The following is a 22,903-nucleotide window of genomic DNA, read 5'->3' on the forward strand; positions in this document are numbered from 1 at the left end:
CACGTATAGGGATCAGAAACACTGAGAGCCACTGGATTTTAACTCTGGAAATTGGTAAACCATCCATTGTTAAGCAGGAGTTAAGAAAACGCGAGTCTGAATGGCCTACCTTCACTGCCAAGAAGTTGAGGCCACTTTCATGAGCCAAAGCTTTTGCTATCATGGTTTTTGAGCACCCAGGAGGTCCATAAAGCAGGACACCTTTGGGAGGCTGGATCCCCATTCGGATGAAGGACTCTGGATGTTTGAGAGGCCATTCAACTGCCTGTTTCAACTTCAGCTTGACATCTTCCAGTCCTCCTATGTCTGACCAAGATACCTGCAGAACAGAGCATTTTTGCTGAATTCAGGCAATGGAACAGAACAATTAAAAAAGGAAACAAATCAAAAATGCTATGTAGAATGTGTACTAGTTCATTAATGAAGCTTTTTTTCATGAGTTACTTCTTCAAAAAGTCTTTATTAAACAAGAAGCACAAGACAGGCTTGTCAGGAATACATAAAGGCACATGATATGTCCTACCCAAAAAAGCAGGCAGATCTAAAACCTACCACACCTCTTCCTACATGGCTGTCAACAAGCCTGAGACTTTTCTCCACATCCTCCCAGCTCACTCTTCCTCTGGTCACCATCCACTCCCATTCACTTCAAGTATTAAACATGTCAAGGCACACCTAAATCAAATGATCTTCTGCCTTGAAACACTCTTCCAGACATTTGCTCCACATAAATCATCCTTCATCTCTGGAAAATGAGTTTCATGTGAAAAGCAAGAAAATTGTTGCTGAGAGGTAAGGTATTGCCTTTCCCCTGAGCTGAAATCTGGTCTCACCCTTTTATAAATAAGGTTTGTCCTTATTTTCTCCTGATGCCAGGACAAGGAGCGGAAAGTAGAAGTAGACAGTCCCTGAAAAATGTAATCCAGTCTGCTATTGAAATGGATGAAAAAGAGCATTTGGATGCGGTGCAAGCACTTTTGTTTAAGACCAAGCAAATTTCAAAGCAAATAAAATTTCTCTTAGATTGTCAGACCTTGACATAGAAGAAGATTACAAAGAGAGCAGAGAGCAAACACAACAAAAGTTTGTGTTTCTGAGTCATATATGAACTAGTTTGGTTTAAATTTCATTAAAAAATATCTATTACCTTCCCCTACATCCCTTGATTCTGTGTACGAGATTTTTTAACTGCACAGAACTAAATCTTGATACTCTTAGACAATTTTTTTCTGAGGGAAGAAGACAACACAAGTTTGTTCTCCTTTTTTCAGTGTCAATCCTTACTCATACCTGGCAAAGCATGGACTAGTCATTCCTATCATCATGTCTTTCTATCTAGACAAAGACTTTGACAAACATGACCATCTTGAAATTTATCAGGCCATCATGAATTCCCTAGAAGTTTCAGCAACAGAAGGCAAGCTCTATTAGCAGTACTTTACTTGCACATAAAAAGCCAGGGAGAAAACACTTAAATGCTATTTTTATCCTCTTAAATATTCAGTCATTTACCCTCTGCAAATATTCAGTCTACTGAATATCATTCAGGCATCATTCAAGTGATTTTTCAGAGCCACTACATGTCATTTAACACCAGCACAAGTGACAGAATTGTACAGAAAAGGTGAAGTAAGGCCACCTCACATGACGGTTGTTTTCAGCAATCTGGAGACCTATTCTGACTTTGGTTACATTTTAAATTCCGACAGTTCAAGGCGTGGAATTGGTGTGGCAAGAGTATTAAAAGTAAAAATAGCTAGTAAACCACTACCTTCACAATTCACACGTGAATTCTAAACAGAACAAATTTGTTCTTGCTTCAAAAGGAGAGAGATAAGAAGGGGGGGAGTGGGGAGAGAGGCTGGGGACCAGTCCACCAGCCATAGTTACACTGCTCTCACCTGCACAGGAACTCAGAGGGGTCTTGCAACACCAGCGATGAGGTGTGATGTTCTGTGACTGTGGAAATGGCTTTAAAGATTAGCCTTGGGGCTGGGTTCACACATACAAAACCAGCTCTCTGCTACAGCGTGTATGACACCAACATTTCATTACTGCTGCAATCTTTAGCTTTCCCCAGGTCAACACAGCTAAGAGTGTGATGCAGAGCAGCAGCTCCCTAGAGGTTATTAAGAACCAGTAATAAAGAAATAAAGCAGACAGGCAAAGGATGTCTTGTCCAGAACCTTTTGGCTGCAAAGATACAAATCTGAGCATTGAATTACAGTAAAGAGAGTGAAAGAGGCAAGCAAAACCCACAGCACTCTCTCAAAAACATTTCAGGAAGACCCATAGGAGAGGGAGGGACGGCAACTGCAGTGCAACTCTCCAAAGAACTGCAGTATTAACTTCCTGATTTATAATGTGCATCCCCCTCTCTCCTAAATCCCTGCTGCAGAAAAAGCAGCCTTCTAAAAAGGTTGTAACGCACAGCAAAGTTCAAGGAAAGCTCTGGTAAAATGGAAGGCAAGATGCCACACAGAACTAGGCAGCAAGGATTTTACATTTGCCTTGGTCACAGCCAACACAATTCAGACACAAGAGGAAGGAATTGTGGCTTTGTTCAGAAGTTTCCTTGAAGTCTTGCCATTTGATTGGCACACGGCTACTGCAAAGCAATGAAATATGAAAGAGCTCCACCATCTGAAAAATGAAGCTAAAAATCTCATGTATGTCAATGGTTTTACTTGTAAGTAGCTACATAGGCCAAAAGTCCCACCCACTCCAAGGGGGATGCCAAGTGGGTACTGTATCTGCAATAAATACCTAAAAAGCTGGTATTGCTAATGCAGCTCAAATTCCTGTCTTCTCTTTGTGGAAAAAAAAAAAATCTCACATCTTAATAATTTATTTGGTGTTTGAAGTTATTTTTAGCAAAGATTTTTTAGATTGCAGAATTCACAGAATATTTTGAGATGGAATAGACACTAAAGATCATCTAGTTCCAAACTCCCTTCCTTTGGCAGGTGATATGGGAGGACACAAAATTTGTTGCACCCAGTACTTTTGATTCTACTTTAAACTCACCCCAGGCAGCAAGCAGATGGGCTTGACATTTACCCTACATCTTCAGAGAATACACATTACTCTGTGGAAATGCAGTCTTTGTCAGCACAAAACCAATCTCCACTATGTTAATAAATGAAAGAATTCCAGTAGTACTCCAATAACTCAGTGGGTGTTTAACAAATAAAATCAAGTGACAATCAAGAAAGCCACTGGCAGGATGGTTTAGAGGACAAGAGAAGCCTGAGGAGCAGGTTGTCCTGGACTGAGAAGAGATTTCCTGCTGTACCTCAAGACCTTGCTTCTACCTGCCTGTGTTTTGCTGTTGGGCAGCATTCCACCTGGCTCCAAGGGGCTGGAGTGCCTGAGAGGCACAGCACAGGGATGACAACCTGAGCCCATGTGCCAGCGGCACAACGAGCAAGGCAAGAATCAGTAACTCTGGCTCTCAGCAGAACCACTTAGCCTTGAGGATATTGGTGCCATGACACCATTTCCAGGAAAAGCTGTGTGGGACCAGCCCAGGCAATTCCACCCTGCACAGCAAGGACTCTTAGCAAGCCAAGTGTGACATCCGAGCTGGCTGTGTGCAGCATCCGGTTCATGGATTTTATTTCCCATTCCTATAAGTTTGGGAATAAGGCTCTACAGTTGTGCAATCCAATTCCCAAATGACTCATTTTCATGCAATGAAACATAAATGTTTTCTTCTAGGGCTTGGGGAGCTGCTGAGAAACACCAGCACAACTGCTCACAGAATCAGGATTTAGTCAGATTAAACACAAAATTCTTTTGCTCAATCTTCTTAACGTAGATCAAGAGCTGCTTTAAATCAGATCAGCTCCCCAGCACAATTTATGTTGGGTCTGCTACTGAACTATTATAATATGTAATTAAGAGGGCAGTGAGCAGGGTGAAGATGAACCTGGCACAGCCAAATGAACTGTTCATATTATGACAGTCATCTGACAGGTGACTGTTTGGCAGTGATAATCAGCCTACAGCATTGAATTCTGCCTTCACTTAAAACCATATAATGCCACTTGAAGACATTCAGGCCACATTTACATAAAAATCAGAGCAACCAAACTCTTCACAGCTTTGTTTCAACACACTTTGGTTACAACTGCTAACAGCTGGTTTCTGCTTTAGTTTGTGTCTGCTTCCCAAAAGGCTCCAGCTTTCACAGCTGCTCCAGACCATCCTTGAACATGCATCTGAAAATTTTTACCCCATTAACCCACCCAGCATAAAAATCTATGGATCAGGAGGTATGATCCTGCTCTCCAAACTCTTCCTGATAGAGGCCATTCTGCAAACAGTTCTTCGAAGTTATAAATAAACAAACAGGCAAACAGAAAGATGATGCACAATATTAACCATTAAATTAAGGCTTCCACTCCATAAAAATCCTCTCTTTACGTGGCCCTGACAATGCTGCCACAGCATTGCACGAAACAACTTACTTTTGGCACATCAATTGCCACCTCCCTCATGGCGCTGGGCCTGACATCATTCATCCCCTGCAGGAAGTCATTGAAAGCAATCATCACTGACCCAGCCACCGCAGCGTCCCACAGGCCGGGCCTCTTCCCCAGCACTCTCCGCAGGGCGTACAAACCTAGCGGGACAAAAAAACATGGGAATAGGTAGGCTTCCTCCTGGTTCTCACAGGCAGAGTGTACCACACACAGACATACTGCAGCACTGGAAAGGAAATGATGTTCAAAAGAGTGTCTCAGTGCTGGGCCTGAACCACGTCAAAGAACAGGCAAAACACTTCTGACGAGGGAGGATGAGAAAGGGGATTTAACAACCACAGATGGAACATAAGCGGTATCTGTTCCAAAGACAGAACTACACAGCCTCGTTGCTGATTTCCCAGAGATGAAGTTTATAGGGCAAACTCTCCAAGTGTTCATACATTGATCTGCACACATTTCTAAACCCCAGAGGAAGAAGGACAATGAACATTCAAGGATGTGTTAAATTAGCTCATAAGAAATCCACAACCTTGCCCACTTATTATCAGGACAGTATCTTCAAAACTTTTTTAAAAAAACCTGATGAGATTGTTTTAACTTCCATTGGAACTCTGTTTTTCCATGTAGCAAGATGCCAGACACCTGCATTTTTCTTGATATGAAACAAACATTCCCTGTGACACTCAACAGTTCTTTGTTCCCTTCAGCAATTACACTATTAAAATGCAGGCAGAGCTTTTACCCACTCTTTTATTCGAACACATCACTCACATGCAGTATCTATAAATCTTGATACGAATTCCTAGTCTCCTCCTATAAATCAATCCCTCAAAAGCCACACAAGTCCCACCTACTCACACATCAATACTCCTCAGGCAGGACAGAGAGGTACTGTTGGCAGCTCCCAGACATTCCCCAGAGAGCAACTGCAGCCCCCAATGTACCCAAAAGCAGGACGGTTTCCCCAGTATAATTATACCTTTTAAGGCCTAATATAATATAGAGTTTTATTGCTTCTGCTTCCAACCTTGTCCTGTGACTGAAAATGTTAAACTTTTTTTTTTTTTTTGGTATATTATTATGTGATGAGTATAATTTTAAATACAGGTATACGCACATCCAGATACGCGGTATCTGTTGCCATGTGTTCCAAAACAAATGAGGCGGTTCATACTACACCAGCTCACCTTGCATGACCATAAAAAGACAAACATTTGTTAAGTCTCTTCTATATTTAACCAAACAAAACATCAATTAGTGCTACATGAAAGGACAATAAAAGGGATAAAAGCCATTTCTGAAAATAGAGGTGGTTTTAACTTTCAGCAGATTGTTGTCTTTTTTTTTTTTTTCTGCAGAGGCTCTGGTAGATGCAGACATGCAAAGTTTCTGACAATGACAGGAATTCTGCATTTCCTACAATATATACAACGTGTGAAGAGATATAATATGTCCCCTGTGAAGCAGTACAGCTGCTGTCTCTCCATAAAGTGCCAATTACGGCACAGTCGGAGCACCTGCATCCAATACCCGGGCTCTTAATACAATAGCAGAAAGAAAAAAAAGTTTGTAATTCAGGTTTCCCCTTGCACAGAACATCCAAAACTAATAAGATATATAAACAAAAACATTCCATGAGGCCAAGGAGAAAAATGAAAATCTGGTCACCAGAGGACAAGTATAAAACGTAACTGACTCATTTTAACAACTCAGGCAGATTTCATGTTATTCCTTGCCCACTTCTTCCTTCCTCTGAAGAAGTTCATTTTAAGCAAAAAAACCAAAACAAACCACAACAAAAAAATTAAACGAGACAAGATAGATTCAACCCCCCAGATTTAAAATTTATATCCAAACAAATAACAAACTCAACATATTATTCCAATGACATTGCAGCAAAGATTTTGTGAGGTGGGAGTGGGCATTGGGGTCCAGTCTTGTATGTTCTTTCAGGGCAGTCAATTCACATGGGATTCCCAGTTTAAAAAACTGCAAGTAAATAACATCACATGAAATTAAGGCATAGAGAAAGCAAGTAAAGGATAAAGATATCTGCTTATTTCTATACCTATCTGCTCCACCAAGTGCCAGTGTACCCCAGCATTCATTTGATGCATTTTAAATGCAACAGTTTTTTGGTTTTTTTTTTACCCTGACATAAATAAGTCTTAAAACCAAGCATGCTTATTTTAAAAACTGAGAAAGATCAGCAAATAGAAATGCCCAAGGAGACCACTGCTCCTAAGGTTTGTTACTGCCAGAGCTAGGAGGAGTACGAGTGAAATTTCAGTCCTCAGCAGTGGGTTTGAAAGGCAACAGCCTTGATCCAGAACAGGAATAAAGAGGTCACAGCTTTCCAAACAAAGCCGGAATTCATTTCAGCATGTGCACGCACACGCCACTGCACAGGTCAGCATTTAATTGAAACAATGTTTTACATTAAAACAATAATAAAAAACAGATTGAAAAAGAAAGCATGATTCTTCCTGTTTCCTCCTGTTATCATAATCATTCTTTCCTGCACTTCAGATTGACCTCTAACAAGAGGGGTGGGGGGGGGGAGCCTCAGTAACAGGAGAAGGATACAGCCAGGGGCTTGCCAGAGGCAGGAAAACACATCCATGTCTTGAGACGCTGAAGGATGGATTTAATGTAAGGAAATGCAAGGTAGGATGCAAACCCTGCTGCCAGAAGCAGTGCAGAGGCAAAGGAGGTGGAACCCTACAGCAAAGCCACGTTCACCACTGCACAAGTTCTGATGTAGATACAGACAGGATCACCTCCGAAAACATCGGGCACCTCCTGGGTGTCTTCCACATGGGAATGTTTTGGGATGAGCATAATGTCACTGCTGTGAACTGACTCTGAGCTCAGCATTTGTTTCAGCTCTGCTTGCTGCTTTTCAGATGTTACTCCATTCCTCGGGGTTAATGAGTACCAATAACCCTTTTGGCAGAGCCTGGAAGGGGGCTCCGAAGTGGGTGACTGTGTTTTCCCTGTTTTATTCCAGTCCTGCATGAGGTGAGGAAGGACTGAAGTGCAATTATCCTGCTGAAGGGTCAGTGGGACTTCACACAGGCACAGGATACCTATTTTGAGTAAAAGGATAGTGAACAACACTGATCCTCAGTGAAGCAGCAGTGGAAAATCCTGGTTGAAATAAACAAACAAAACAAAACCAAAAAAAAAAAAGCAAAAAAAAAAAAAAAGCAGCATAATAAGGCATGCATGATTACAAACAATGGAAAATAAACATCTTGTTCCAGCCCAGCAACTGTGTGCTCTACCTCACCAACTCATCCTGTCTGTCTAGAACAGAGGAAACCAACTGGACAAAGAGGAAAAATCCAGCAGAACGCCCTGTCCTGGTACAGATGATCTTTCTTTGGTACCAGGCTATGCGCAAGGTCGATAGCATTGTTTGCCTGTAAGATTTTCTTGCTCATAGCTTGGCTAAGTTTTGGCACATTAGGTCATAATAACAAATATCTGAGCCTAAAAATAGACCCTACGACACTGCTATATTTGTCAGAGTCTGTGTATAATTACACATCACTGTAAATAATAGGAAGCAGCCACTCAGAATGACCAACATATATACTTTAGGTTTCCAAAACAGAATATATACACAACACTTGAGGAAATAAACTGAGCCCAACAAAATGGTTAATCGTGTATCTTTTACTGCCCATCAGCTGTTCCTTTTGCAAATCCATCCTGTCTGGACTTAGTCTACCAGAATCCAAATACCACAATTTTTAAGTAGCTTCAAAGAAATTGTTATCTTCTTGTAAGATTGTTTACAAAAGGAAAAGTTTCTTCTCTCTCTGCTAACCTGGCATTTCCCTCCCAAATTCTTTTGCCCAAACCCAGAACACAGACACTGTATCTCCCTGTGTCAGCTGTCAGATCCAACTTGATCCTCCACCACATGGCTGGCAGTGGAACGCTCAACAGAGGGACATGGATGTGTAAGATCCCAGCTTTCCTGTGGCACTGGAGGGGGCATCTTCCTCTACTTCCAGATCTTTACATAATACACTTCAAAATTTAACAGGTTTATGCATAGAAAAAGCATTTCATATAACTTCAAATCAGCTTATAAATGTATTTTAAACTTCATTTTAATTTAACCTGTACATAGAACTGTATTTAGGAAAACAAGTCAGGAAGCAGAACTTTTTGCTCTCAAAACCATATTCTGCAATCTGTCTTTAGCTGCCAGAGCTATATGGGAAAAATCCCTGAAGAACTTTCATGCACTGTTTGCACAGGAGAGATAATGCCCTTAAATCCCTTGTAACCATAACATTGCAAATTTACTGGGCTAACCTGAGCACTAACCGACTACAGGGATTATTTCCACGATTTATAGTCCTTCCTCAGGAGCCCTGGCATTTGCTGGAACATGTCTGTGGAGCTGCCTGAAAGCTGCTGAGAGGTGTGACAGGGAGGGCAAGAAAGGAAGGAAGGAGGAACTGCACTTTCAGAACTTCTTTCGCAGAGGAAATGGTTTATCCACGGATCAGGTACACACACACGTCATTTATCCCAACACTGTGACAACAGAGGGAAATAAGGAATACCAGACTGCCTGTTCCTAGCCTGCTCCCAGACATAAATGTACTTAAGGGTGGTCACACACGTGTGTGAGGAGAAAAAATAAGGACTGCCAGGCTATCAGAACAGCAAGGGCAGAAAGACAAGAAGCAACAGTTAATGGCCAACTGCCCGGTGTAATTGTAATTAGGAATGTTGGCAAGGGATACAGCTAAAAATTGAAGTCAGGAGACTTATGAAAACTTTGCCTGAAAATGTTTAAGCTGTCCCCCAATAGTAGCCAATCATTCTACATACAAATGCCTACTGCTGACTGCACTGCCACACATGAATAATATAATTTCTTCCATACCACTCCAGCTGCAGAAGCAAGAACATGGTGATTTATCTGCCAAGAAGGTTCATTTAAAATATTAGTTAAAGTTATTGATCAACTTTTCTGAAAAATAATCCCTATTTCCTGCTTATATAAATATCAGCAGGCAGAATGGGATGTGATTTAAACAGATTATTAAGTACTCAACCCACAACTGCGTGCATGAAGTCAGCAATCCCATCATCCAATTAGCTGCAAGTTTTGGATAAACACCCACTTAAAATTAGTTATGATGAAAACTGAAAGTTCACATGCCCCAACTGCAGTGAGTGCAATGTTCCTCGTGCTAAAACAAAAATCAAGTACCATTACAAAACAAACAAAAAAAAAAAAGGGGGCAAAGATTTTCTTAAAGAAATATATAACACCAAAAACCAACACAGCGTGCACCAGCATTGATTCAGAGAGGCAGCAGCCACATGTAGCCACTTCTCTGCAGAAAAGCCATCATTCCGTGCTGCTGCTCAAAGAAACAATCCCAAAACACGTGTTACAGGGGGCCAAAAAAGCCACACTGCTTTGCCACGTGTGTGTGTGTGTGCAAGCCAGGGCCTGTTTGCTCCTAACCTGCTCAGCCACTTGCTTTGGTTCAGAAACGCCCTCTGCTTCAGGGACCCAACTTAAACACCACAGAACACAGTACCAACTCAACACTCATGAGCACTGAAGATGGACACTTGATTTTTCTTGCACTCCTTACACCATAAATTAAGAGTGATAGAACACAGTGCCAGAAAACTCGGTTGTCCCAGTCCAAAAATTCATTTGTAGCTTTACTTTCGCATCATGTCTCTGCTTTTCAGTGTGTTTCAAAACCCAACATTCTGCCCTTTCTGCAAAAACTTCATAATGCTTTTTTTTTTTGTATTGACCATCTGACCAGATATGTTATTAATATTCCCCAAACTCCCACATTTTCTATGTGACCTTTTCACAAAAAGGCAAGCAGCCTTTCCCACCTCGAGTATCACATGGGGACCAGTACTCACACAATGCAATTGCAGATTGTTTGCAAACAGCATAGCTTCAATATTTGCCCCTGCTACTAATAAATAAATAACACAGACATGGTATTTTCAGTCACTTTCCATAAGGGAATAAAATAATTATAGCATGTCAAGCAGAGCTTCCCTTTTCAAATCTGTAACTGCAGTCACTTAATATGAAAGCCAACCAAAAACCTGCAAAATAAGCAATCCCATTGCCTTGGTCATCAACTGCCTCTTGTCAAAATCTGCACTTTCAACAGCATCTCAAGCCCACATTCCTACATTTAACAGTATAATCCAAGAAAAATATCTATGTTTGTTGCACGCCCCCAGCAGAACCCGGGTCCAGACAGCACTGGGAAAGGCTCAGAACCTTTATGGCTTAAAGAACAGAAGGATATCCTTGATGCCCTAACACTGGGCTGTTTCATCAGGGCTGTGCCTGAGCTGAAAGGAAGAGCTCGATTGGAGATAGGAGGCTGGGAAGGCACGGAGTGAAGGCAGCGTTTGTCTGGTTGAAAGAGCAGTCGGGGGCTGCTCCTCGGGGTGCACAGAGCCTCACTGTTAATCACATTAGCCCACACGGCTCATGTTTCCTGCAGGTGGCCAGGCAACCACAACTGCAGGGGCTGGGGGGAAAAAACCTACACAGGTCTAACAAAGAGACATTCCCAGGCTTCAGGGGAATTCACTTCCCTGCCAATTACAGGGAAAAGCAGAAAAATCCTAAGAGACAGCCCTTCAGTTGAATATTGTTTTTTAATTCTTACTTTTAATGCAAGTGGACTGCAGAAACTCTTCTTTTGGGGGCGTCAAAGATACAGCAGGAAGTTTCTCAGCTCCAACAAAAAGCCAAGTACAGCATGCTCCTAAATAAATCACACCTTTACAGTTCTAATATCCAGATAAAATCAATACACAGAGCTATGGATTAAACAGCATAAAGCCTCTCTGTCCTGTATTATTCACCAGAATGCAGGGATAACTAGAGGGGCAAACGAACAGCACAGACAAGATCTCCAAAGAACAGGACTCAAAATTATGAGCACAAGACAACAGTCCATGATCACATGCCCATGAAAGTGGCTTCACAGATTCAGCAGAGTAATGCTGATTCATACTGGCCAAAGATGCATCTCAGTCTCTTATTTCTCTAAGATTTCTTTTGTAACAGACAGCTCAAGCCAGTTAAACATTCTAATCCTAAAGGCTAAGCAGGGTGATAACTTTTCCAGGCAATTAAAAAACTTCTGATGCAAAACAAAGCCACCAGTGCCTCTTTCACAGAAGTCTCAAAGTCTCAGTGCTCACAGCATCCTTACTGGAAGCAAATCAGTGTTCCTGCCAGAGTGACCACTATTTAAACAAGGCCATTTGTTCTTCCTCTCCTCATGATGCTATCTTATCACAGCCCAAGTGTTTTATATCAGCACACTGAAATGATGTGTAATGAACAAGGATGTTCCAGATAAATTCTGAGAGTCACAAAGCAAATACTTCCTTTCTCTGTAAACAATATGACTGAACCCACTCCTTGAAGAAATCAAGCTATATTTATATTCACCCTCTTGAAATGCTACAGGCAGCCATAGAAGGATAAGTTTATAATAAATTGCTATATTTGGAAACCTTTGTTGCTAAGCATCTTCTAACATTCAGTACAGTTTATACCATTCATGTCCCTGCTACATAATTAACATTTCATATGTTTTAGTTTTTTTTAAAAAAGAAGCACGGTGTTTATCTTTGCCAATAAATTAAAACCATTATAATTTTTTAGGGAATTAATAGAAGACCACGTGGCAAATTAAATAAAGGAGAGGCAAACAAGATCTCAAGGGCATACAAACACTGACATTATATGCAAGGATATGGCAGTCTGTCTTCTATACACTCCTCTGCTTGAGATAAACCAATTCAGAAGGCAGCTGTTCACACTAAAAACCAGTCTAATAAATAATTTAGGATACAGTAAACCTCTCCCAACCTGATGAATATGACTTTCTCAGCTACACACATAAACAAGCCATTTTCTTGTCAAGAATTCTCTGTGTGTGAATCCCTTGGATGGTACTCAAGTCCTCAGAAGTGTACCAAGAGGATCCCACTGGGAGGTGATGTCCATGGGATGTGGCCCAGTGCCCACCAAGGAATCTGCAGGTTTATCACACTTGGCTGTTAACTTCTGCGTAAATCACAAGGATCTTGGCTAGGCAGTAGAGAATCACAGCAAATCTTAATTTCTTCAGTGTAGCCATTACAGATATTGTAACCCTGGACATGTAGATATCCTATAAAAATCCATTTTGTGGTTTAATTTTTGTGAGAGGCTAGAGCTGTATCTTCAGTGCAGGAAAAGGAGAAAAATCCACTAATATTTTAAAAATTCAGCAGATAAAAACACTCTTAGCTGATTATTATAAGCATCTTCATATAAAAGTTTCATAGATTTTGATCACAATACCCTGTTTGGGAAAGTCCAGATCACACTGCACAGGTTCTCCAGGTTCCTTGTCCTATTTTCCTCTCCCTGTCCATCCCAGCATAGACCACACCACAATTCTGTACACACCATAGTCACAGGGGCCTAGAAACATTCAACACAAAATGGACACTACAGGCCCCCAAAATTTCTTCAGAATTCCCAGGAAAATGCAGAGTTGCTGAAGAGAACAAACTTGCCTGTCTGACCCCAGCAGTACCACTAAGCAAATCCCGCACTGGAGAACAAACAACTTCTGCCAAAAAAAACACAGTTGGAATATGTTTAATTCTACAGTGATTACTTACTTTCCATCAAAAAATGGTCTTCAGAACTATATAGAAGGCAAACATCAAAGCTTTTATAATGAAGTATCTTAGGAAACCTGACTAGAGATGCAAAAGCCCCACAAATACTAGATTTACCATGCCACTAATTACTACACCCTTGGTTTATATAAGCAGTATATACACAATACATGTGTTAAAAAAACAGAGTTGAAGTAGAAAGATAAGGAAAGATGAGTCCTCTGGAAAATGATCTAAACTTTGTATTAAGAATATAAACATATTTAGCTTGCAAACTTGCAGTCTTTCCAGCCACGAACCCAAGGATATAAATGGGGTATGCAGGACCCGAGAATCTCCCACAGACCACAACAGAAATACAATCAGCAAGCAACAGCAATCCTGTGCCAAAAACCAAACATTCCTGAGTTCTGAAATCCTTTTTCTAAGCTAGTTTCCACATTTCACCTGTACTTATACACACATCAAGTCTGAATGTGGCACAGATAACCTTAATATTTGTGGAAGAATTCTTAGCTCGGATGTTGTCTCAATACCAAGCATTTTGGACATTTAGAAATGTGCATTAGTCACCTTAACTATATGTTTATACCATGCTTTATGCTGTAATATATATATATGAAATGCTATATTCAATTCTAAGGCCTACATCACCAAAAAGGTTATTGACAAACTGGAGGCAGTTCAGAGAAAAATCAACACAGTTTCTCGGAAGGCAGGAAGGACTTATTTATGCGAAAAGATTAAAAGAGCTAAATATTTATAGTTTGGCTCAGTAATGAATGAGGAGGTAGGGGACATGAGAACAGCCTAGAGATATCTGAAGGGTGTAAACACGAAGGAGGGAGAGCAAACGTGTTATACAAGGATGTAAATAGAAATAATGGGATAAAACTAAACAAGGAAAGCTTAGGCTGAATATCAGAGAGCATTCCTGGACAGCAAGCTAGTTTGGCCCACAGCACAGTTTCTGAAGTGAAGCAATAGGAGCCCATGTATCTTGGAACAACACAAAAAGCTAGACAAAACACTGGAAAATTTGCCATATGAAGGAATCTTGCTCTCCTGAGGAGAAACAGTAGATTATAAGAGTCTTTGCTAAGTTTAACTCCAGTGGAAGCAGTAATCTTTTATAAGGCGTTGAAAACTTAATATAAAAAGCAGATAAAGAGCTTAATTGGGGGAAAAATAAATACCCCAACTAAGAACGTTCCTTAGTGATGAGCAACTTAAGTTCAGTTTATGTAACAGCTCGACTGACTCATGCTTCTGCAACTTCTTGAAGAGGAAAACTTCAGGTGGGCTGCAAGGAGTTAAGGGCGCTGGACTGTATTTTCCCCAGCAGAGGTCACCCCACGGTAAGAAACGGCAGGGAAATCCGACAGCATGGATTCGAGCTTGAAGAAGGAAGAGCAGTAAGAAGGAGAGATATCCTCCTCCCCTCATTCACACCACTGGCTTTGGATGCAAAGATCCTGGGTAACAACGTGTCCCGCAATCAGCCACAGGTCGATGCCTGAAGTTTTTTTATCCATGTAATGTTCAACCGGTGCAACATTCCAGATTTATTTTCTAAGAGGTCCTCATGAAGTGGGTAAATATCATCTATTTGCAGCTGGATTATGAATCCATCTACACATGCGTAACTAAAAGCCTCGGCTGGGTCATGTTTGGAAATGAAACCACAACACTTCTCACTGAGAACTTGAGATTGCATTAGTTAAGTGTTTACTGTTTGAGTCCTGAGACACAGGCAGACTGACAGGCTTCCAAAAACACAGCGGAAGGAAAAGGGAGCTTATCTTTTTTTTTTTTAACAATTATATACAAGCAGGAAAAATAATGATGTTTTCTCACTTAAAACAGAGCTTCAAACACAACCAAAGCCAAGAAGAAAGCGCTAGAAAACGAATCATCTCATATGTTTTTATCTTCTTGATCCATAAAAACTCCACGAATTCATACTTGAGAACTATCCCTTAAAAATTCTGGAAGCTGGCAAGCAAAGACCTTGCTGTTCCAGGTGCCACCCCTAATAAACATCTGTCATCTTCACAGTCAGCTCTGATGCAAGAATTATCTGTGCTTTGTGCCACTGCCAGAGGAAGCTGTCCCGGTGCCAAAGGAAATAAAAGTAACCAGCACATGCAGCAAACTTATTTGTGAACTACGAGGGAGCAAATACATGTCAGCAGAGCTGGACAGTCGTATTTTGACTCAGCTGTTTTAAAGGGCTGCTCACGGGCAGGTTTAAGCTCCAACACTCAAACTGTGCAGACGCACTCCAGCAAAACCTGGGAACTGATAGAGCGTACTTGCAATATTTCATCCAATGAAAACAGAACTGAAATCATGCTGAAGCATTCCCTGGAACATACTGAACCCTGTCTGCATGATGCATGGGTAATTCTCCAGGGCTATGCCTGTTCCCAAGGCCAGGAGCCACGTTCCAGCCCCTGGTACAGGGCGCGCTCTGCAGCTCTCTCAGCTCCGCTGCACAACCTGAGCCAGGTGCACACAGCGCCCTCGCCCCTGCCAGGAGCTTCTCATCTGCAGGAAAATGGAATCTGGGCACAATATATGGAAGGGAGACACAGGAAACACCACTGAGAGCCACAGCCATCCTGGGAACAAGGACCTGCAGGACAAGCTGTGCAGCCAGAGTGACTCAGGATTTTTGTGAGCAAGGGGTTGTCTAGAGAGTAGAAAAACTCTCAGGGATGTTGGTCAACTCCCAAAACCAGGGCTTTACTGAGAGAGAGCAAGCTAAGATCCTTGAAATGGCAGAGGAGGTTCCCAAGGGTTATTGATCTAAACACTGCATTTTAAAAGTTATTAATATTCAAATAATTCTTTCCATCTGCCTGGGAAGAGACACGCTTGGCTGTGTTTTCTTTGACACAAAAATTAATAAGACCTCAGTTGTTTCAAAAGCTATTAGTACAGACTGTGGATTTTTTTTTTTTTCCTTTAATAAAGAGACTAACAGTAAAGTATTACCCTAAATAAGATAAACAAAGCCTTACCTGCTTCCTTGCACAAGGCTGCCAAGTCTGCACCCACATAACCATGTGCACTATCAGCCAGATGGGCCAACTGCTCTGCTGTGAGCGAATGGGGAACCTTCTTGAGAAGCTTCTGGAGTATGTCCAGACGGTCCTGGGCATTGGGAATTCCAATTTCTATTTCCTTATCGAAACGCCCGGGCCTGCGCAGCGCTGCATCCAGGGCATGAGGGCGATTGGTGGCCCCAAGGACCAACAGCTGCCCTTCACTGCCTTCCTGAAGACATCAAGCGACACAAAAATATTACTTTAAAAATACAATTAAATGTCAAACAGATAATACAAGAGGCACTCCCACTTTAATCCCCAAGAATCTGCTTTCCTAAATTGGGAATGAATCAGGGAGAGAAAAATAAAGGCTTAAGCTAAAATGCAGGGTTGGCACAAGAACAAAATGGTATCAGCAGACCTTGAATAAACAAGGTTGGGAAACAAATCAGTTCAGGTATCAAACCCAGCAGAGACAGGAGGTTATAAAGCTTCCTGCAGGCCTAGCAGGAAAAGCAAGGTCAAAAATCCTAATAAATTTCCTCAAGCTCTGCTTCTTCATTTTTACAATGAGGCAAGATCAGTTAGGAGGCCTCTTGCAATGTCATTCTCTTTTTGTGAATGAAACAGTCTCCAGGAAGAATATCCATCAGCCCCTGCCACCAGAAAATAAGATCTGCCTGTGAACAATTCCAGGCTGGGCAACTCAAACTGCCATGCAGGAAAATAATGAGAAACTTGCAGATTACATAAACAGAAGAAATTTATTTTCATACTCTGGACAGAGTTCTTTCATCTTTCCTGCTAATAATCATAAAATAATAGATCAGAGATTGCCAAACTTTTTGGGCTCAAACCATAATTTACTCAAGTCAATTAAATTTACTGTTTCTTTATTAGGCTTTTGTTTATGCCCTACATACTGCTCTGGCAATCTTGAAATAGCTGCTGTTGCCTTTAATCATGCAGCCCACATATCACCAGAAGTATTCTGATGACCTTGATTTCAGAGCAATTAAAAATACCTGGTTTAGTTCAGTGATGGGCTATCACTGAAATTTCAGTTTGATCTCCAAAACTACAAGGAGGGGGGAGAGAAGGCAAAGGAAAGGCAGCGAATGGAAAAAACCTACTTTCTTTTAAACTAACAGTTTTCAGGAGACAGTCCTCTCCTATGTCCTCTGCTTACCATCCAAAAAAGCATTAGATTATTCTAAAAAGTCTCACCTAAATCTGTTTCCTTTCCCCACAAGTGATACATCTCACATTGGCTCCACAGTAGAAGCAATAACATTTTGTTCAGCAAGTCCCCATGTACATTAATTGTCCCATTAGATTCAACTTACTGAGCCAATGCCATCCATTAATGTCAGGAGTGAAGCAACAACTCTCTTTTCCACTTCATTCTGAACCCCTTCTCTCTTTGGACAGAGTGCATCCAACTCATCTATAAATATAATTGAGGGGCGACTGAGGGGAAAAAAATAAAAGAGAAAGGATGTTAAGGTGCTCGGGAAGATTTAAAACACTAAGGCAGAGGAAAGCTGCTCATGGAAAACGTCCAGTTCCTACAAAAATTAACAAGCATCCCACTCCTTTAGGTAACTGCAAGTTTCAATCTTGTATAGTGTTACTCAGAGAGAAAATGAAAATCAATAATATATTAGACAAACTAATACTCTCAGTATGCAATAATCTTTTCCTAATGTACTCTGAACACCAGTCACATGGAAGTCTAAAGTCTGCCTGAGCCAGGCCTAACAAACTTGGACAAGATGCCACCCTACTCCAGAAGAATGCTATATCCAGTACCAACACCAACTTGTTTAGAGCTGGCCTCCAAAGATAAAAACTAGAGGAAAATCTGGATCCTGGTGAAACTCTGGCTCATGCTCCTGTCTGTTATGAAATAAGAACACAATGCACTAACCACACAGGTCAAGCAATTTGGCACCATCCCTAACAGCCTGTTAAAAAGAACAGTGTCCTAAAGGATTTAAGAGGCATCCTAAAATCTCACTGCTTTCCTTCTAGCTAAGCTCTACATTAAGAAATTTATTTCCTTTTAAAAAGCTGATAGATAAAAAAAAAAAATTAAAAAATCACAATTCAAAGCTTCTTGCAAATATTTTTCTATTAAGAACATTAAGGCTGGAACCGATACCACGAATAGAATTCCCCAAAGGAACGTACCAGAGAGAAGCCTCAGCGAATATCTGACGTAACCTCGACTCAGACTCCCCATAAAATCTGTGAGAATGAAAAGATTTTAATAAAAAAAAATGTGTTTTTTTGTCTTTTCCAGGCAACTTGGAAAATTACTGCTCATGACTTCACAAAAAGCTGTAGCGCACACATTCAAAGTCCTGAAGTCTATAATCTTTATTTCCACAAGGACCAGAAATTAAAGAAATGGGAGATAGGCAAAGTTAGAACCATTAGAAATAAAGGGAACTGCTTCTCTTCTGTGTTAGAAATAGTGTTATCTACATTTTTGAAGAACAACACAGAAATTACTCCTCTGGAGACATCAGTCTGTGCAGTGTCTCCTTAATTGCAAATACACTTTAACAAGTTTCTCTTCTTGTTGTAGAACTAACCTACAGGCAACAGCAGATGAGATTTTAATCTCCTCTTTAATTCAGTCCATGCCTTATACAAATTTCCTGGCCAAGTCAAATAAACCTCTTTTGATACAAGAAACACAAGCCCGACTTGAGAGAACCCATTCCTGCTTGTTTTGACTCTTTCGGGCAGGTAACCCACACCAAATACTACATCCCTCCACAATGGACAGATGCCAGGGTATATTTTGGGCTACTGTATTTACAGAATTAATGAAAATCAAGTGGGTGGACTTACTTGCTTATGATTTCAGGGCCGTTAATGACGGTAACGTGAGCACCAACCTCGTTTGCGATGGCCTTGGCAATCATGGTCTTCCCAGTTCCTGGAGGGCCATAGAGCAGCACTCCCCTAGGAGGAGGGATCCCTTGGGATAAGCACATGCAGGCAAACAGAGAAAAGAAGTTACTGGTGATAAATACCAGGCCCAGCCTGCACTTGCACATTTCACTGTCCCTGTTATTACCAGTATTAACTTGACCTCAGCATTAATCCCCTCAGCAGAAACGTTCATTACAGTGAATTAGGTTTTCAGGGAAAAGATCACTCTTAAATGGGACATTCATCCACATTTTTTATTTCTAATGTCCAGAAAACTCTCTTTAAAATCACCTATTTAAATCATTATAATTTCAGTCATTCATTATAATCTTCACTGGTTTTTTTTTCAAAAAAATTACTAGACTGAGTACCTAACATCTGTGAATACACTTTAAGTTATTCACGATTCCTACAGTATCATTATGACAAATGTCACACCATCAGAAAACCCCTCCTCTTCAATAGTCCAGAAAGTCCTAGAAATACTGTGAGGCCTGATTTACAAATGCTTATAAGATGATGAAAAAACACACATCAAAAAGATGAATCTGCCTATTTAATGGCACACATTAAGAGCCAAAAACATTCAGGCACAGAACATAGGGGACTTTGGAAGAACAAGGTACTGCTGTGTATAGCTGAAATTGGTCAGAAAACACAGGTAAACTGCAAGAAATGCTACCCTGATCCCTGGTAAAGAGCCCACCAAAGAAAGTTTCAGACCAGCAAAACCAAATTAAATGGGCACAAAAGCCAAAAACAGTAGCTGAAAAACTAGAAAGCAAAAAGCGGAGACAAATGTTGTACACAGGCCTGACCCCAGCACAAAAGACGCTGGTGAAACACAACCAAAGAAACATCAGGTGGGACTGGGAATCAGACAGGGAATGATGCCTCAAAAGCAGGCCACAAGCCCAAATCTGAGAAACTAATACACTGGGAAAGAGAAAAACTTATCTGCCCTCTGACAAAGGATAAAAATAAAAGCATCTCTACAGACAGGTTCCTTCACTGCAGTCCATTCAAGCATGTGCTGCTCCCTCCTGTGGCGTTTCTGGCACTGGCAATACACAGGGCTGTGGAGCCACAGGCTCACCTCAGCTCCAGCCTCACTGCTCGTGAGCAGACAAGGACCCCCAACGTTTGGACGGGGCCTAAATGTTTGTAACTGCTGAGAAAACATCATCAATCATGTGATTAGGAGAGAATCAAGCTTTAGGGATTAGGTATGAAGAACACTCATGCTGAAGCAAACTGCTGCCACAAAACCATGTGGTGATGCTGGGGTTGGACCACTCGTGGATGGAGACGCCTCACACCGCCCCACTGACACCTGTGGATCATGACCAGGAAGGAGCCACCTGTGTGCTATGGAAACTGTCCCTGCTGAAATCATCTCCTGTCTGAAGTGTGTGTGGGAGAAGAGGTCTTAGAGAGAAACAAAGGGCCTCCAAGACAAGATACTAAAGAAATATTTATAGGTAGAAGAGCCCTGTCTCACAGCAACACACGCTTCAACAAGGTACACAGCCATTTGTGATAAATACACAGCACAGAGTCACAAAAATCCTCAAAGTTTTTTTATGTATGTGTGGCAACAGTAATCATATTTGGTTTTCCACCCTATAACTCCACACTGAGTAGTTTGAGTAAAGAGCCTTAAAAGACCTCCTTAAAATTTTACAGGAACACACAGGGATAAAAAAAAGCAGAATTAATCCGAGTTCTTCTCCATACGATTAACTGAGTCTACCAACACAAAATCGTGTGACAACACAAACAACTGCACCTTTCAAGTGTCCAGGTAGAGAAGCCTTTCCTGTTTGCTATAAATTCTCCTCATGCATGCCTGAATTTTGGTACAGACACACATTTCCTCCTGCTCAACTGTTTTTCACACAGGCTAACCAGAACATCTCCAGTATCCATACAGTGTAATTACAAAGCGGTTTGACACTGATGGGACACACAAGTTTACCAGATCAGTTACATAAAATCTGGTGCATAATCCTGGAGTAATTAATGTTTAAAAAAATGCAAAAAAAGCCACGTTAAAGAAGCAAGTTAGTGAAGAAAGCCAACTCTCAGGCATCATACCGTAACTCTTGAACAGTTCAGGTTGCTTCAAGGGCAGTTCAACAGTTTCTCTAATAGTTCTGAGCTGGCTGCTTAAGCCTCCTATCATGTCATAGGTGACGCGGGACTCACAGTCGCCATCCGCTGCTACACCGGTCCTTGGTTCAATAAAATTGATTTTGGTTCTTGAAGAAATGAAGTAAAAACAATCTGTATTGCTCATTGCTCCAATTTTGCCAGGTAGTGGGAGTCCCTCCGTGCTGTGCTCCCCAGCCAGCTCCAGATCTTGGGTGAGGTCTGCACCATCTCCTGCGCTGAAGGTTTTGTCTCTGTGCCCGGAGTCGGGAGCGCAGGGTGTGGCTGGTGAGCTTGGATCCACGGCTTTGCTCGGGGTGCTCGTGGAGGCAACCTCTGGGCTGTCACCAATGTCCATCCTGCCGAGCTGTAAGGACAGGTCTAAGGCACTGCTCTCCAAATCTGATCTCTCAAGGTCTGGCTCACTGCAGTCACCGGGAATGGCGCTGCCCTGGGCAATCAGCTCAGCACCGTCAGTCCCTTTCACTTTCATCACCACGATGTTGCAAAGCTTGCCGTAGTAAGTGAAAGCCAAGAGGTTTCCTGGCAGGACTATTTTCCCATCTATGAGAAGGTTAAAGAAAAAAAAAAGACAAAGATGATGCTATTTCAATCTATTTTGGCACAAATTAACACTCAGACATTATTACATCAGAATAATTCTTTATAGGGAAGCTTAGAAAGTGCTATAAATTAACAGAAGTTAATTAGGAGGTGATTTCAGGTTCTTTCAATGGTCCTTTTGTGCACAAGCAGGCTCTACTGGATAAACAGTTGTCAGTAACACATGTAATCTCCCATACTTAAACTCATCATTAATTTCAGCTTTTTAAACTTCATACAAAGGGCAGATTTTGGAATTAGTATTGTGAGAAGCAAAAGTTTTGTATTCACTACCTTGAATAACTTACCATGCTTTTTTAGTACACCTATCACCTAATGAAGAGCAACCTGACTTATTGACCACCAACATAAAAAAGAGAATTCAGAGATTGGGATTTCAAGTTAACGTTGATCCTTTAACTTGTTATTAATGTGCAGCAGTGAACTCTTCCTCACAGCGCAAGTAAACTCTGAAGTGCAACACAGTGTCAGCCTGAAGGGAACAGGGACAGATCCCTGAACAAAGTAACATCCCTTATTTTGCCATAAGCCCTTGATTAAGAACATAAAAGGAAACTGTTCGCTCTTGAATCCAGAACTACAAACATTGACCAGTCAAAAGAGAAGCAGCAAAACTCATACCAAGGTTTCTCAGTAGACAGACAGACATTTCCTCAGCATTCACGGTGGCATCTTTGTCCCTGTGGTAGGAAGGAAAAAAATTGGTTTTTTCCAAGCACTTAAAAATAAAACCACAGTCCACAGCACTTGACAGTCTTCATATCATATGGATTTAACCCTGAAGATATGAAACATATAGCAACAAAAGAAGTGTACCTATTTAATCTGGGGCTAGTTCTGCCAAACAAAATGCTGTAATTAACAAAATTTTAAGTTGTATTTATCATTTCTTAGGATCACAAATAGGCAGTGCAGGCATCTCAC

The 22,903-nt window shown here is 41.2% G+C and overlaps 1 protein-coding gene across 19 annotated transcripts in view; it reads right to left on the reverse strand.

Annotated features, from left to right (window-relative positions):
- The window catches only part of AFG2A (AAA ATPase AFG2A), a 161,121-nt gene that overhangs the window by 135,807 nt on the left and 2,411 nt on the right, over positions 1-22,903 (reverse strand). For all 19 annotated transcript variants that reach the window (XR_015287308.1, XR_015287309.1, XM_086890588.1 and 16 more), the window contains 8 exons: positions 22,601-22,659; positions 21,302-21,919; positions 19,121-19,250; positions 18,452-18,508; positions 17,605-17,728; positions 16,232-16,487; positions 4,473-4,627; positions 110-319 (listed from right to left, as the gene is read on the reverse strand). Coding sequence is in view for 17 of the 19 variants with exons in the window: in XM_086890588.1 (XP_086746714.1) it covers positions 110-319; positions 4,473-4,627; positions 16,232-16,487; positions 17,605-17,728; positions 18,452-18,508; positions 19,121-19,250; positions 21,302-21,919; positions 22,601-22,659 (1,609 nt within the window). In the remaining 2 variants the exon portion in view is untranslated. The remainder of the gene's footprint in view (positions 1-109; positions 320-4,472; positions 4,628-16,231; positions 16,488-17,604; positions 17,729-18,451; positions 18,509-19,120; positions 19,251-21,301; positions 21,920-22,600; positions 22,660-22,903) is intronic.

Source organism: Cyanistes caeruleus, chromosome 5 (genome assembly GCF_971803275.1).
Source record: "Cyanistes caeruleus chromosome 5, bCyaCae1.hap1.1, whole genome shotgun sequence".
Taxonomy (NCBI): domain Eukaryota; kingdom Metazoa; phylum Chordata; class Aves; order Passeriformes; family Paridae; genus Cyanistes; species Cyanistes caeruleus.